Genomic DNA, 17,848 nt, shown 5'->3' on the forward strand with positions numbered 1-17,848 from the left:
CGCCTTTTCTGGCTGACACTGACTAAGGCAATGTATGGGCGGCGGCTTCCTTCTGGTGCTGCTGAGCTGTCACCTCGCATTGTTGAGGGCGGCAGCCGCTGTAAGCCAAGGGTGTTGATGTCAGCCGTCCGTCTGTTTGTGGTGTGATGATGCCGTACTTGGGAGGTGGCCCTTCGGCTCTGTATGCTACCATGGTTGTGGCGTGTGCGTCACTTCCCTCGGGATAGCATAGTGAGTTAGTCTCGCTCTTCTGGCTGACACTGACTAAGGCAATGTATGGGCTGCGGCTTCCTTGTGGTGCTGCTGAGCAGTCCCCTCGCATTGTTAAGGCCGGCAGCCGCAGTAAGCCAAGGGTGTTGATGACAACCGCCCGTCTATTTGTGGTGTGATGATGCCGTACTTCGGAGGTGGCCCTTCGGCTCTGTATGCTACCATGGTGGTGGCGTGTGCATCACTTCCCTCGGGATACCGTAGTGAGTCAGGCTCACCTCTTCTGGCTGACATTGACTAAGGCAATGTATGGGCTGCGGCTTCCTTGTGGTGCTGCTGAGCAGACACCTCGCATTATTATGGCCGGCAACCCCTGTAAGCCAAGGATGTTGATGGCAGTCGCCCGTCTATTTGTGGAGCGATGATGCCGTACTTGGGAGGTGGCCCTTCAGCTCTGTATGCTACCATGGTGGTGGCGTGTGCGTCACTTCCCTTCAGATAGTGTAGTGAGTCAGGCTCGCCTCTTCTGGCTGACACTTACTAAGGCAATGTATGGGCTGCGGCTTCCGTCTGGTGCTGCTGAGCATTCACCTCGCATTGTTAAGGCCGGCAGCCGCTGTAAGCCAAGGTTGTTGATGACAACCGCCCACCTATTTGTGGTGTGATGATGCCGTACTTCGGAGGTGGCCCTTCGGCTCTGTATGCTGCCATGGTGGTGGCGTGTGAATCACTTCCCTCGGGATACCGTAGTGAGTCAGGCTCACCTCTTCTGGCTGACACTGACTAAGGCAAAGAATGGGCTGCGGCTTCCGTCTGCTGCTTCTGAGCAGTCAACTCGCTATGTTTGAGGGCGGCAGCCCCTGTAAGCCAAGGGTGTTGAAGTCAGCCGCCCGTCCTTCGGCTCTTTATGCTACCGTGGTGGTGTCATGTACGTCACTTCCCTTGGGATAGTGTAGTGGTCAGGCTCGCCTCTTCTGGCTGACACTGACTAAGGCAATGTATGAGCGGTGGCTTACATCTGGTGCTCTGAGCTGTCACCTCGCGTTGCTGAGGCCTGCAGCTCCTGTATGTCAAGGATTTGATGCCAGCCTCCCATCTAATTGTGCTGCGATGATGCCCTATTTGTGAGGTGGCCCTTTGGCTCTGTACAGTACCGTGGTGGTGGCATGTACATCACTTCCCTCAGGGTAGCATAGTGAGTCAGTCTCGCCTTTTCTGGCTGACACTGACTAAGGCAATGTATGGGCGGCGGCTTCCTTCTGGTGCTGCTGAGCTGTCACCTCGCATTGTTGAGGGCGGCAGTCCCTGTAATCCAAGGGTGTTGAAGTCAGCCGCCCGTCCTTCTGATCTGTATTTTACCATGGTGGTTGCATGTGCATCCCTTCCCTCGGGATACCGCAGTGAGTCAGGCTCACCTCTTCTGGCTGACAATGACTAAGGCAATGTATGGGCTGCGGCTTTCGTCTGGTGCTGCTGAGCTGTCACCTCGCATTGTTGAGGGCGGCAGCCGCTGTAAGCCAAGGGTGTTGATGTCAGCCGTCCGTCTATTTGTGGTGTGATGATGCCGTACTTGGGAGGTGGCCCTTCGGCTCTGTATGCTCCCATGGTGCTGGCGTGTGTGTCACTTCCCTCGGGATAGCGTAGTGAGTCAGGCTCACCTCTTCTGGCTGACACTGACTAAGGCAATGTTAGGGGTGCGGCTTCCGTCTGGTGCTGCTGAGCTGTCACCTCGCATTGTTGAATTGTTGAGGGCGGCATCCGCTGTAAACCAAGGGTGTTGATGTCAGCCGTCCTTCTATTTGTGGTGTGATGATGCCGTACTTGGGAGGTGGCCCTTCAGCTCTGTATGCTACCATGGTGGTGGCGTGTGCGTCACTTCCCTCGGGATAGCGTAGTGAGTCAGACTCGCTCTTCTGGCTGACACTGACTAAGGCAATGTATGGGCTGCAGCTTCCGTCTGGTGCTGCTGAGCTTTCACTTCGCATTGTTGAGGTCGGTAGCCGCTGTAAGCCAAGGGTGTTGATGTCAGCCGTCCGTCTAGTTGTGGTGTGATGATGCCGTACTTGGGAGGTGGCCATTTGGCTCTGTATGCTACCATGGTGGTGGCGTGTGCGTCACTTCCCTTGGGATAGCGTAGTGAGTCAGACTCACCTCTTCTGGCTGACACTGACTAAGGCAATGTATGCGCTGCGGCTTCCTTCTGGTGCTGCTGATCTGTCACCTCGCATTGTTGAGGGTGGCAACCTCTGTAAGCCAAGGGTGTTGATGTCAGCCACCTGTCTACTTGTGCTGCGATGATGCCCTACTTGGGACGCGGCCCTTCAGCTCTGTACGCTACCGTGGTGGTGGCGTGTGCATCACTTCCCTCAGGATCACGTAGATTCAGTAGCCGTAGGTTCAGTATCCCCTTGCCTGGTGGCGTCAGTACGACAGAGTGCAAAGGCAGGGTGTGAGCGGGGCACGAACCACTGACCTCGGACAGCAGTCAGCTAGGGCCTGATGTTGTGTAGTCGAGTCCCGCGAGGAACTCAAGCATCATACTAAGCACCTGTAGATCGCAGATTGGTCTGGCTGAGACACCAAGTCCCATGAAAGACTTAATGTAGATCGCGGGTGCAGTACAGTCTCGAACCCATGGATGCAGCTGTCCCAATTGTCATGATCTCCGGCGTTGCTCTGGCGTGTGGTGGTACTGCTAACGATACGAACTGATCCCTGCCTTGCAATCGAGACTTATTTATATGCCTCCAGTGCCGATTTGTTTCGTTAAAACCCGACGCCTCGTCACGTTGCCAGAACATGACTTGCCATGGTGTGGTAGCACCACCCCACTGGCTACCTGGTTATGGCCGTGCAGCGCGATTTAACGCTGTCCTCTGTTATCCTTGCTGCAGAATCGCGTGTTTGCTATTGTAACCCACATCTCGCTACATTTGCATCTACCGGCCAGTGCCTGTTAATGCAACACTATTTGATATATCCACGCTATTTTTCCTTACTTAAGGACTGATTATTTTCTTACCAAAGACTGGGCTGTGTCACTATACAAGTAAAGACAGTACTAGTCACTGAGAATTTTGAAACAAACACCCTACTTAGTGTACGTGGTTCCTGAATAGGTCGATTCAAATGAAAAAAAATTTCCAAACCATTACACAACCACCTCATGCCTGCACCTCACTCTCCACATACTGCGTGTCAAATGCTCATTGGACTGTTGGTAGTTTCACGTCTTGCATCAATTACAAAATGTCTACTTTTCCGGCCACCTAACACACCTTTACTGAGCTAATTACCATTTTTCTTTGGTTTTTGGCCCACTCGCGACATATGTCTTTCTATTCCCCTGTCAGGACGTTCCTTTTTTCAGGATAGCTTACTCTACAATTCCACAGATTGCAGTTACCTTCACAAAGAGCACTAGAAAAAATGTTGATGTGGCCCTACATTTCCTGATAGCACCAAATAACGTTGGTATGACAATCCTCTCCGGTCCCTGTTAGTTGGGATCTTTTATGACCGTCGTTCTTATGCTTTGTTACATGGCCATACATACACAGTTCTGCATAGACACGGTGGACTGTCAGCGTTGATACACCAACAAAGAGGGCAACGTCACTAACGGTAGTGTCCCAGGTATTTTAAAATATGGCAGTTCCTTTAGGTCATTCAGTCACATCTCTACGTCGATCCATAGTGCTGTGCGCTGCTCCCATAAAACCTACTAAAGTGCGCGTCATTTATGACAGCGGCCGAGTTTAGGTTAGTTCTGCGCATCTGACGTCACAAAACACAGTCAGCCAATGAACGGAGAACGACATTGCCAGTGCTCGACTGCAGTTCAGAGCACGGACGTCTTCAGTTTTAGAAACGTTCAGTCATAAATAAAGTAATTGAACAAAATCAATGTCTTGATAGCAGACTTTCTTTTATAGAAAGTTTGAAAAAAGCATTCTTTATACTAATTGCTTCATATTCTATTAACTAATTAAACCAAACAAGCAATAAACCTCCTAATTCAGGCGACAAGAAGGAAAGGTGTTTGTATCACTCTCGCTAACCGCTTTTTCGCAATAAAGAAGAGCGGTAATTGTTTATTTCCTATTGTACTTCGACGAAACGTGAGTAATGCATAATCATACCAACAGTGTTTGTCGGTATTTTGCGTGATATTTTAAAGTCCTTTGGGAGATGTATTGAACGACGGTTGCGATAGCGTAATGGTTACAGGAGCGCCGTGGTCCCGTGGTTAGCGTGAGCAGCTGCGGAACGAGAGGTCTTTGGTTCAAGTCTTCCCTCGAGTGAAAACATTAATGGCGCCGGCACGGTAGCTCAGTGTGTTCGGTCAGAGGGTTTAGCTACCCTCTGTAACAAGAAACCTGAGTGAACGGATCAGCGAACAACCTAAACGGGTGTCAAAGGACGTCCGCCACAAACAAATTCAACGAACAATATAGAACAAAATGAGATTAAAAAAAAGTGTATGGCTGCTAAGCGAAAGGTTCTGAGTTCAAACCTTGATGGGTGCTTAATATTTTCTTTATTTAAAAACAATATCGAAGTGTCTTACTACATGAATTTTATTCGTTTGAACGTAATTTTTTGAAATTTCTAGTGGCAACTAAAATCGACCATACGGAAAGTATATGCTATGTACTTTTACCTCTGTAAACTCTTCAAAATTTCTTGCAATGGTTTACTACATCTAATGCTGCACAATAACTGCGTTGAACATCGAAACAAAATAAGTCATTTATGGGGGAAAGGTATCAGTCAAGAAGATGTGTAAAAATCAAATTTTTGGGCCAAATAGTTTTTGTGAAATCGAATGATAAAGTGTGTCAAAGCAGTCGAAACACCATGTGTCTGCACAGGCGAGTAGTGCAGTGCTGACAAAGTCGCGTACAGCGCGGAATGCGGGGAGCACGTCTCTGTAGCAGCGAAAGGGTTAATGCGGCCGTGGTGGCTGCGTGCTCCCCCCTAAACGTAAGTGCTCCTCTTGGCGCGTACAACTGGCAACGCAGCAATCTTCCGCGTCTGGGCGGGCATGCGCGAACCGCCAAGACGAAAGAATTGAACTATAGCACATACACAGACTTCACTGTGAAGAAAGCCAGAGTCAGAGAGAGTGTTTCGTGCTTTTCAAATTCTTTTATTATGGCTCTCCAGTGCAATTCATTGTAAGAAGTAGCGGTGTGGTTGAGGCATCCAGTTGTCATCGGCTTGTGGGGGCATGACATCCAGCAATGCCGACAGAGCATCGCATGGCGGAGCGATGGTGTAACGCCACTGCTTCTGTCAGCCTCGTCCCCATACTCGGCAACTGAGTTGGAGGCGGTCGACGCGCAGTTGATGTCTCCAGCAATGCCTGGCTGGTGACAATGGGCGACGCAGCGACCCACTGCAGACGAATTGCGGCTGGTATGCTATCCTCCAGGACTCGGCTGCCCCTGCAGCAGTGGCAGCTCTGTCTCATTTCTCAGGTCACCTTGTCCCCATGCAGGATCAAACTTCAGACCCCGTACAGCATTCTGGACAGTTTAGAGGAAAACAGTAGGGTAGTTCTTGAAACACTAAGCAAGTGGTGCTTAGAAAACAAACTAAAAACAGCAGCGCACAAAAAAGTCTATATGTTACTGAAAGGAACATTACTAAGAACGAGAAATCCAACAAAAAATGGTTCAGAGCACTATGGGCCTTAACTTCTAAGGTCATCAGTCCCCTAGAACTTAGAACTACTTAAACCTAACTAACCTAAGGACATTACACACATCCATTCCCGAGGCAGGATTCGAACCTGCGACCGTAGCGGTCGCGCGGTTGCAGACTGTAGCGCCTAGAACCGCTCGGCCACACCGACCGCAAGAATTGCAACAGTCAGAGTAAAGGACCAACCTGTGAAAAGAAAAGAAGCATATACACTACTGGCCATTAAAATTGCTACGTCAAGAAGAAATGCAGATGATAAACGGGTATTCATTGGACAAATATATTATACTAGAACTGACATGTGATTACATTTTCAAGCAAATTTGGGTGCTTAGATCATGAGAAATCGGTATTCAGAACAACCACCTCTGGCTGTAATAACGGCCTTGATACGCCTGGGCATTGAGTCAAACAGAGCTTGGATGGCGTGTACAGGTACAGCTGCCCATGCAGTTTCAACACTATACCACAGTTCATCAAGAGTAGTGACTGGCATATTATGACGAGCCAGTTGCTCGGCCACCATTGACCAGACGTTTTCAATTGGTGAGAGATCTGGAGAATGTGCTGGCCAGGGCAGCAGTCGAACATTTTCTGTATCCAGAAAGGCCCGTACAGTACCTGGAACATGCGGTCGTGCATTATCCTGCTGAAATGTAGAGTTTTGCAGGGATCGATTGAAGGGTAGAACCACGGGTCGTAACACATCTGAAATGTAACGTCCACTGTTCAAAGTGCCGTCAATGCGAAAAGAGCTGACAGACACGTGTAACCAATGGCAGCCCATACAATCACGCCGGGTGATACGCCACCATGGCGATGACGAATACACGCTTCCAATGTGCGTTCACCGCGATGTCGCCAAACACGGATGCGACCATCATGATGCTGTAAACAGAACCTGGATTAATCCGAAAAAATGACGTTTTGCCATTCGTGCATCCAGGTTCGTCGTTGAGTACACCATCACAGGCGCTCCTGTCTGTGATGCAGCGTCAAGGGCAACCGCAGCCATGGTCTCTGACCTCACAGTCCATGCTGCTGCAAACGTTGTCGAACTGTTCGTGCAGATGGTTGTTGTCTTACGAACGTCCCCATCTGTTGAGTCAGGGATCGAAACGTGGCTGCACGATCCGTTACAGCCATGCGGATAAGATGCCTGTCATCTCGACGGCTAATGATACGAGGCCGTTGGGATCCAGCACGGTGTTCCGTATTACCCTCCTGAACCCACCGATTCAATATTCTGCTAACAGTCATTGGATCTCGACCAACGCGAACAGAAGTGTCGCGATACGATAAACCGCAATCGCGATAGGCTACAATCTGACCTTTATCAAAGTCGGAAACGTGATGGTGTGCATTTTTCCTCCTTACACGAGGCATCACAACAACGTTTCACCAGGCAACGCCGGTCAACTGCTGTTTGTGTATGAGAAATCGGTTGGAAACTTTCCTCATGTCAGCACGTTGTAGGTGTCACCACTGGTGCCAACGTTGTGTGAATGCTGTGAAAAGCTAATCATTTCGCGTCTGTAGCACGTCATCTTCGTGGTGTAGCAATGTTAATGGCCAGTAGTGTAGATACCTTGGAATTAACATCGACGTAAAGCAACAGGGTAGAAACAGAGTCGAGAACCTACCAGTCCCTTCCTAACTTAAAAAAAGGAACACTTCTGACCAATGGAGCTATACACTACCTGTCGGGACATGGTTCGTACCTTAGCTACTTACTAAAAATAGGACAGTACTCCACAGTCACTGGTGAATGTTGAGCAATAAGTACTCCAGATAATATCACCTGGAGTGTGCAGACCAGGACAGGAACACATTTGGAAATGCAACTGTCTATATTATAATAAGGAATGATTAACTGTGGCATAAGATGAATTCACTTGGAGCTAAGATATCAGAATATCAGATTATGAAGTGCAAGCCTTTCTCATGGCTGAGAGAAAACCACGAAGATGTTTTATATCATGATAACGTCCACCTAGAACAACCTTGTAAGGTAACGAGTGAGTTGTGGCTCCCTGGAAGTTCGCAGTTGGCGTGGCCGCACGGGCCGCTCGGCAAGCTGGGTGCCGGCAGTGGCCACGTGCTGCCGAACGTTAGCTGAGCAACAGCGGTAGTCCCCGGCACGTGGTCCAGCTTGCACGTGGCTGCGAATTCCTCGGTGATGCTGTGTCGATTAAAGAGACTTGTACGCCGGGAGAGCCAAAGACGGCGGACTTCGTGAAACCTTAATGACAGACATTTCACAGCTCGTATGGAAATTAATAGTACCCAGATGAATCATAATACCTCAAAAAGAAAAATTACAATTATTTTCACGACGATTCTGATGGTGTAATCAGATTTTCAATATATTTATTAATTTAAAGTTTAGTATCTGACTAAATTATACAAGTAACAACCAACAACGAATTTCCAAAATCCAAACGGTTCATCCGATTTCGTCGATCGACGTGTCTTTAGAAAGCTATTAGTGAAAACCTAAATTGGTATAAATTATTGGCATGTAACTTGAATAGTAGATGAGTTATTGGAGGTCAAAGTGGCCGATTACTATCGATCGCGTCAGACCTTAAGTACTCCACAGTTACACGAAAAAACGGTAGCAGCATGGTTATAAATATATTTATTCATCTATGACTTTGTTTATATCCGATATATACTATTCGTGAAGAAACTGGTTAAATATTTACTGTGTTTTAGAAAGCACAGAGACATTAGGCTACTGGCCTACCTTTTGTTCTATTCCTTTGATATATGTTTATTTAATTTGTTTATGTGTCTAATGATGTGTGTTAGAGCGTGTTTGTGGTCCAGCCGTAGGAATATTTATTTAATTTCAAGTTATTTAAATGTAAATCCAGTATTTCGAATGTATTTTATTATCACATGCTGCGACATCGTCGCGGAAAAACAATGACCCGTATATGTAATAAGTTTCCTTTAATTTACGTCTGTGGTCACAAACTTTTTGTTAACAGATTACCGGTTTCGGTCTTTAATGACCATCATCAGATCTGCAGCAAAAATGGGAAAAACATAAATACACTTGCAAAATGTATACAGCTTAAGAACAATACACAGACGATAATGAAAAGTAGTACTGACAAAATTAACATTTATGCGCTTTAAATATGAAGAGGCATTCCTGTTTCATAAAAACAAAGTCCTAATGTACTGCAGCCATAGTGGCATCGTCAAATGTTGAATGCGGAATCAACATCGTCAAATACATATAAATAACATCACATGCACGAGTCATGTTGTCAGTAGTACTACTGTTTAAAACAAGCTGCCATACAGTAGCCACAAGATGTTTGTGTTGTAAGTTCACCAGATTTCGCTAATGTCGACATACACTAGTTTTCAATAATTAATTGAAACAGCGAAAATAAAGGGGGATACAATAGTTGAAGTCTGTAATAAACTTATAACGTATAAAAGGCATTGCACTAATAAAAAGCAATAAAAAGAAGAACATGACAAAAGTAATATTGTCAAAAAGAGGAAGAGTTAAGAAACAGTAGTTGAGATGTGCTCTAGTGCCAATATTCTAGATAATGACATAAATGTTAAACACCGTTAATAGTGCACCGGGTAATATTAAACAACCATAAAACAAATCGCTAAAGTAGCCACAAATGAAAGAATACATAGTGCTGCACATAATCAGCGCCCTCTATTAGCGCTAACGCAAGAATTCCGCACAGGCGGGAAGCGGTTGGAGGAACGTGACCGGCGGAGGGCCGCTCGTACCCTGCGGTACTCCGTTGCAAGAAAAGAACGATAAAATTCCGTAGCATTGGATGATCCGTATTACCTGATTTATGCAGTCTATGAAATGAAAGGAGAAGGAACAAGAACATACTAGAGTCATGCATAAAACGTATGAAAAAGAAGTAAATATGTGAGGCACTCAATACTAGGTGAACTTGTCAACACACTATATATAACAGAGGCGTGCAGTGATTAGAGTCATCATAGGCTGCACCACCCGCTCCTTCCGCCTCCATGATTTCTACCTCACCATTTATGGCCGAACTATCCACCTCACTCCTACCCTCAAATACCTTGGCCTCACACTCCACCGCCACCTCACCTGGACCCCCCCCCCCCCCATCTCCTTACCATCCAAAACAAAGCTCACAACCGCCTCCACCTCCTGAAACTCCTGTCCGGCCAGACGTGGGGTCTGCATCCTTCCACCATCCTTCACACCTACAAATCCATGATCCGCCCCATCCTTTGTTATGCCAGCGTTGCTTGGATTTCCGCCCTTCCCCGGTTCTATAAAGCCCTCCAAATCTTCAAACGCCATGCGCTCTGCCTCGCCTTCCACATCCGCCTTCCGTCCCCCATGCGCATCCTCTACGACCTCATCCCCTTCCCCCATCTTCTCCTTTTCCTTGAACACATCCGCACACTATATATTGTCCGCCCCCTTTATCCCCCTCACCCCCTCGTGTCTCCCTTCCTCTCCACCCCCAATCAGTTGCCGCACCTTTACCGTTGTGTCCCTCCCTCTCTCCATCTCCACACCCTCATCTCCTTTCCCAACACAACTTCGCTCCCAGATGATGAGTTTCACCCTGACATCTACCCTTCCTACCAACTCTAACCCCCTCTTCCTGCCTCCTCCTCAGGGCTCCCTCTCCTCCCCCTCCCTCCTTCTGAGCGGCTTTCCCCTCCTACTCCCCCTCCATCTCTTGTGCCTCTCTTCAGTGTCTCTGTGCTCCCTCCTGCCCTGTCTTCCCTTTTCCTCTCCCACCCCACGTGTCTCCTGCCTCTTTGTGAACCCACGGTTGCCCCTCCTCTCTTCATCCCGCCGCTTCCCCAGCTGCCCCATGCTCGCCCCTCCTTTTCCATCCTCTCTGACCTTTCCCTCCGCAGGTCCCACCTGGTAGTTTTATTCTTCGTCGCGTGTGCTCCAAGTGTGTTTTAAGTGTGTTGTTTCGGAGTGTTTTTAATACTGTGGCCAACTTTTAACCTGTGCATGCGCATTCAGTGTCTTCTCTGTGTTTTAAGAATCGCCAACTGTGTTTTTTAACTTTCTGGTGACTTTTTTAACTGTCCCCCATGAACGTCTACATGTCAGTGTATTTTTACCTCCATTTTCTCCCCTTACACTGTTTTATGTTCCCCTTTTTTATCTCCTTATGTGTGTATCATTTTATTCTTGTTTTAGTTGTCGTGTCACTCGGCTGAAGAGCGGCAGATTGTGCTGCTGAGAGCCCTCCCCTGCCCATATGGGGCAGGGGAATGAAATCACAATTTTAAAAAAAGTGATTAGAGTAAAACATTGTCAAACGAAGAAAAGTAGGCATTGGGTACAAACTCATTTTGCCAGTTAAGTAATTTAGAGGGTTCTCTATTTTTTGCTTTATAAATTTCAAGCTTCTCTAACAAATTAAGATCACCGCCTTTTTCCACTCCGTGAAGAGTTTTTGTTGCAGATCTGATGATGGTCATTAAAGACCGGAATCGGTAATCTATTAACAATAAGTTTGTGACCATAGACGTAAATTAAAAGAAACGTATTTTATTATGTTTGTGTGGGTGCGTTGTCTTGAAGACATGGCGCGAGCGCTCTAGCGAATCACAGCGCTCGTGAGTGGCGAGACTGGGTGGAAGAGGGAGAAGACTGGTGGGCAGCGCAGCGCAGCCCGGGGGAGAGTAAGGGCACAGGACAGGGGAAGTGTTGGACGCGGCGGCGCGGGGGACGCACAGTCGCGAGAGGGACTGGGAGACTGTGCGTTGACGCGGCGGATAGAAATACTTCTTAGTGCTGACTTGTGCACTTCTGAGATTTTCGTAGCTTCTACAGTGAAGACGTAGTGTGCGTTTAGAAGCGAATATCTCACGACCTATGTTGTTGCTCATAACTAATTACGTGCAGTAGGAATCTATTGTTTCTCTGTTATTCAATTTATATATTACTTAATTGCTGGACCATCGACACCAATAAGTGTTTTGCAGAAATATACCACATTCTCAAAAATACTTCTGCTATCGTACTCATCATTTAAAGTCGTTAAGATTACCTGCATATTTTATTTAATTGCAGTCTTTCATTTATAAATTTCTACGTTACATTCGATCCATATATATACCAGGTGATCAAAAATTCAGTATAAATTTGAAAACTTAATAAGCCACGGAATAATGTAGATAGAGATGTAAAAATTAACACACACGCTTGGAATGACATGGGGCTTTTTCAGAACAAAAAAAAAAAAACCCATATTGCTAGACGCGTGAAAGATCTCTTGCGCGCGTCGTTTCGTGATGATCGTGTGCTCAGCCGCCACTTTCGTCATGCTTGGCCTCCCAGGTCCCCAGACCTCAGTCCGTGCGATTATTGGCTTTGGGGTTACCTGAAGTCGCAAGTGTATCGTGATCGACCGACATCCCTAGGGATGCTGAAAGACAACATCCGACGCCAATGCCTCACTTTAACTCCGAACATGCTTTACAGTGCTGTTCACAACATTATTCCTCGACTACAGCTATTGTTGAGGAATGATGGTGGACATATTGAATATTTCCTGTAAAGAACATCATCTTTGCTTTGTCATACGTTGTTATGCTACTTATTGCTATTCTGATCAGATGAAGCGCCATCTGTCGGACATTTTTTGAACGTTCGTATTTTTTTCTTTTTTTTTTTGTTCTAATAAAACCCCACGTCATTCCAAGCATGTGTGTCAATTGGTACCTTTCTATCTACATTATTCCGTAATTTATTCAGTTTTCAAATTTATACTGACTTTTTGATCACCCGGTATATTGTATACTGTAGACTCAGCAGTATTTGGCTTGTAATGCGGCAACTATGTATCGCAGGCCCTAGACGACGAAACCAGCCAAAACTTTTAATACTGCAACTTTGAGTCAGAGAGTACATAGTTGAGGGCCACCACACCATCACCTCATTCACTATTGATTGAAAGCCCGCAACCTTCTGGAAGCTGTTTGGAGGCGAGCCTTTGGGAGGGTCAGGAAGGAATTACCGAGACCTTACAGCCATCTCCCAATCTCTACACCTTGGGTGGCACAGTAGCTCACTGTGCCAGGGTTAACCATTCAGACAAGTGACAGCTCCGGTTGGTTGTAATATGATGTATAGTAGTGTAGTCTAGTGTAGTGCTGTGTAGTATAGTGTTGTAATAATGTAGTCCAGATCTATAAATTACAGAATTTGTGACTTACCAATGTTACATAGCGTAACAGGCCAGTAGTGTGTGACTTCTGGATTCTGGATGAACAGATATCTGTGTGCCAAATGGCCAAACGGTAGTATTCAGACATTTTTACTTAGCACTATTATTATTTTGTTTTAATATCGTTATTCTTGTAGGTTTTCCCTCTTAAATAGCATACTGCTTAGTTATTACTGACACATTGAAATAATATTAAAATATTGTGTGCCTAATTCTTGCCAATTCCTGTGCAACATTCGGTCTGTTATTTATCTGTAACAGACCATAAGAAAGTAACAGATGATTAAAATAAATAAATTCCGTATACCGCCCCAAGTGTCACAGCCCATGGGGTTAGCGCTGCGATACTAACACTAGATGGTTTCAGCACAAAAATGGCTAGGTATTTATATGCTCATGAGCTGCACTTAAACTTTGCTATGGATTGTGGCACACATACTAAACACATCCGTGTTTGCTGGTTTGGAAAGGCTTTTGCCTTCTTCTGCTCTTCCACTTAGATGTTTGGGTCCTAACTTCAGTAAAGGCATGTGTGCATACACTAACACTGCACAGAGCCTACTCCCTTTATACCGATTTCCACCTTCTACCACCTGAAACGATGTTATATACTGCACTACTGGCGTCAAATTTGATACCATAAGACAGCATTTGTATGTATAATGGATTTCATACTATTCCATATACACTGTGTACAGCTATTCCAAACGACAACGTTAATTTTCCTGCAAATATCCATGCCTTTATACTGATTTCCTCTGCTTTATACCCGACCACGCCTGTTAACAACACTAAACAGAAACATCACTAATGCACATTAGTGGTCGTTCTACCTATCACAGAGAAGTGCAACTATAATCATTTACATACCCGTGTAGGTGCATTAAGTTGCATTCCATTCTATAAAAAAACTCTTCTACATCAGAGAAAATTGGCAACCATATGTGCATTACATCAAATATCATTTACATTGGATTAACGAATGCTGAATACAACAAAAGCAATCGATGGCAACTTTTATCGATTGGGCGACAACGAGTACAGTTAGAGAAAGTGCCCTCCTTTCACTGGGATTTAATCTTACTACTTACTTCATGACTTTGAATGTATATACGTACTTTCCCTACTTTCAGGTTACAAAGAGGCGATAATGAAGTCTTCAGATACTTTCAGGAAGTGGTGCATAAGACTGTGGAGTACCGCGAACAGCACAGCATTGTCCGCAATGACTTCCTGCACCTTATGATGCAGCTCAAGAACAAAGGATTCATTGACGAACAAAGCAAAACGGGAGCCCAAGAAATTGATAACTGGAGTAAGTATGAGCACACAGTTCGATGGGTGTGAGGTCGAACAAGTTAACCACTTGTAATGTTGTTACTTTAATTTGGTATACTGAATGTGTAAGATTGTAACTTTAATTTTGTATGCTGAAATCGGTGCTAATAGACAATAAAAGCTGGGTTAAAAGCCGTGATCTTTTGGGGACGTTAACCGTGGATTACTGGGCAACTGTTTCATCAGATATTTAGTCTAGGTTTACCAAGCAGACTAACATTAATGATAATCTTTTAATAGTCATACAAAACCGGTAAAATATATATATAAAAAGGAGAATTTAAATAAAAAGAAAGAAATCAGTTTATATTTGGAAATTTATTTTAAGATTGTTCATTGAAATTTCAGCATATTATACGTGAGTTATAACTGAGCTGGTGCCTTATTTACGATTGAAAAGAATGTGAGATTGTAATCTTACGGAACACATAAAATATGGAGTCAAGATTTGGAAAACTGCATACAACACTCCATTCATAAAATAACACACGAAGAACATTGAAACATAAGCAAGAAGAAATTAACCACAACCAACAGATTCAGTTTTTACCCAAAGAAATTACGTTCATACCACAATCCTGTCCGTCATGTAATTACCACACACTGGTATACAAAATTCATATTAACTCTTTTTGAAGTCTTCGCAAAAAGAATAGCTGAGGGCTACTTTGATGATTACACCACATGCTCCACGTGGTCAACTTGGTTTACACAAAGCGTACAACTCCACAATAATTTTGATAATTAAAATACATTAGATCGAAAAGCAATTGACAAAAGAAAAACCTTGAACTGGTTACTAACGTCTTACTATTAACCTGATGGGTCAAACAGTTATATAAGCACGTGGTACTGGTCTCGCAAAGTACACCCCACGTGGGTTGAACATAAAGAAAAGCATAAAGAAAAGTTGCTATATTAAAAACATATTCTCAAGACGAGACGTTATAATCTCACGCACATTCGGATTTAAGATTGATGAACTTAGTTAGAGTTACTGATCAACACGTGGTTCCACTTTACTCACAAAATAGTAACAAAGCAACTACCGGAAAATAATCTGAACTTCACACGATAATTACACTGCGCTGCAATTTAAGATAACATCGGATATTTTAGACCTAAACCAGAAATAAAGGTGATTAAATTTTCAGTTTGGCTGAACTTAAGAAATCCATTGTCCTACGGACTTAACAGACACGCGCTTAGCCGGAGATCTTACCACTTCAGACGCTCGCCACGGCCACACTGCAACTGCCTTACTGCCGAGCGTACTTCCTGAGGGTAGCTCACAAAGACCAACGGAAGTGGCCAGAGGGGCAGCTTCCTATACCAACATGACAACGGACAGACAGGACCATACTGAGGATAGAAACTTCTTTGCTTTTAGGAAGCGTAGCTACCTGTTCCGACGTTGGTCCTACTGTTCTCTAGCAGACAGCCTTGTCTGCTACCCTCAAGCATGCAACTAGAAATACATATGCTCATTCATCCTCTCACACAAAAGGGAAGGGGGATGACAGTATATTATCATATACAGTATATAAAAGAAAGCGGATGTAGGTTCCGTATGAGACTGTGTGACATGAATTACATATAAGAATTACATATAAATTGTGCTTTAAAGTGTAGTAGTGTGACAGATCATTCTTGTTTATGTGTAAAAGTAACACGTTCCACTGCTCAGTCTCCTCCCAGATAGTCAGAAACGCCACAGTACATTTAGAAGAGGAATTTATTCCATAAATGGCAACAGATTTAGGAAATTAAACATGAAAGGAATCCAACAGAGACCTTTCATAACCCCAACGCTCCGGGAAAAGACTGTGCAGGGAATTTTCTGGCCATGCTAGGACATTCCCAAGTAGGCTTCTCACACCCTACTTAAACCAAAAGTGTAAAAGAAAAGGCAAAAGGACACCAGCTACTTGCTAAAACACAATAATTTCAACACATCTTTAGAATCTACCAATTTCAAACAGAAAAAAAAGAACACAATCTGTGACACCTATTTAAAAGGTAGTGTAGACCTAATTAGGTCAGCAAGTAAAAACAATGGTTCCTGTGTCATTAATGTGAAAACAATTTCTGGTTGTTACCCTTATGGAGTTCACCAGTATTTGCTCATTGCAAGAGCCAACTGATCACAGGAAAATTTATGACTGTTTATTAACAAGCAAAATTTATGAAAATAGCAAAGGTGCCACAGCAATTAAAAAAAAAGAACATCAAATAACATCGGTATTAAAAAGCAGAACATAACAATGCACAATCTGCAAAAGCAACAAAATGATAAGAGAAAAAAACATGTTTTACAAAGTGTTTATCGCAAAAAACTCTATATCGTATAAAACTAATAATTTGTAGAATTAAAATAACTATGTGGCACTCATTTAATCACTCTACTATATTTCAATTAGCTAGCAAACAATGAGCACTGTGTCATTATACTGAAACTACAATAATTATGTGATTGTTACCCTTAAGGGGTTCCTCACAGTAAATATGCCCCATGCAAAGGCTAATCGATCACAGTTCAATGAGAATAAAAAGCTATCTGACTGATAAACGAAGCAATGCCACAGCAATGAATTTACGAAACAAAATATCACAAATCTAATACATCACACAAAAACAAACATTGATAAATAAAACAGTACAATAGTCAACATCTAAAACAAAAAAACACCTATAAATAAAACACCTGCAAAATACAAGAGTCAAAGTCTAAAAAAGATAAATAGAACACCTGCAAAATACAAGAGTCAGTCTAATAAACACCAATAAATCGAACTCCTGCAAAACACACGAGTCAGAGTTTCTCTGACAGAAACACACGTATATGCACTGGACTAAGAACTGTATAATCACTGTTCACTGACACACTCAGTAGTTCCACTGTTCCGAGGCACAATATAAGGGAAAGGGGGGGGGGGGGGTTCGTCGCCGCAGCTGTCAGTAGGGATTTTTGTCCATCTGTTGCGTGCGATCCCGCCGTCTCTGCCCTGTCATGAAGTTTCTCTCGTGTCACGTACATCTCGATTTGGTTCCATGTTTGTATTGTCAAATTCGTGCGGTATCCTCGTTTGACACACCAGGTTGATATTCTCGGGCAAGGATGACACTTAATGGCTCTTCTTTTGTGCCACCCTTAGCGACCAGAGAACATCGAACCAAGATTTACTGTCGCTTGACAGTAGGCATCCATCAGGAAATGTCGATAGGCGTCGTTGACGTCTGCAAGTTTCTCTGGGCAGTACCTGTCAAAAGGCTCCACGCCCCTTGTGTTGTTTCACCGCGGCCGTCTCGTCACGGTCGCGTGCGTTTGGTGCGTTGCCAGCAGATGGATTTCCGCG

The 17,848-nt window shown here is 44.5% G+C and overlaps 1 protein-coding gene across 1 annotated transcript in view; it reads left to right on the forward strand.

Annotated features, from left to right (window-relative positions):
• Positions 1-17,848, forward strand: part of LOC126088204 (cytochrome P450 6k1-like) — a 73,722-nt gene that overhangs the window by 11,852 nt on the left and 44,022 nt on the right. The window contains exon 4 of the mRNA XM_049906330.1: positions 14,288-14,469. Coding sequence (XP_049762287.1) covers positions 14,288-14,469 — 182 coding nt within the window. The remainder of the gene's footprint in view (positions 1-14,287; positions 14,470-17,848) is intronic.

Source organism: Schistocerca cancellata, chromosome 6 (genome assembly GCF_023864275.1).
Source record: "Schistocerca cancellata isolate TAMUIC-IGC-003103 chromosome 6, iqSchCanc2.1, whole genome shotgun sequence".
Classification (NCBI taxonomy): domain Eukaryota; kingdom Metazoa; phylum Arthropoda; class Insecta; order Orthoptera; family Acrididae; genus Schistocerca; species Schistocerca cancellata.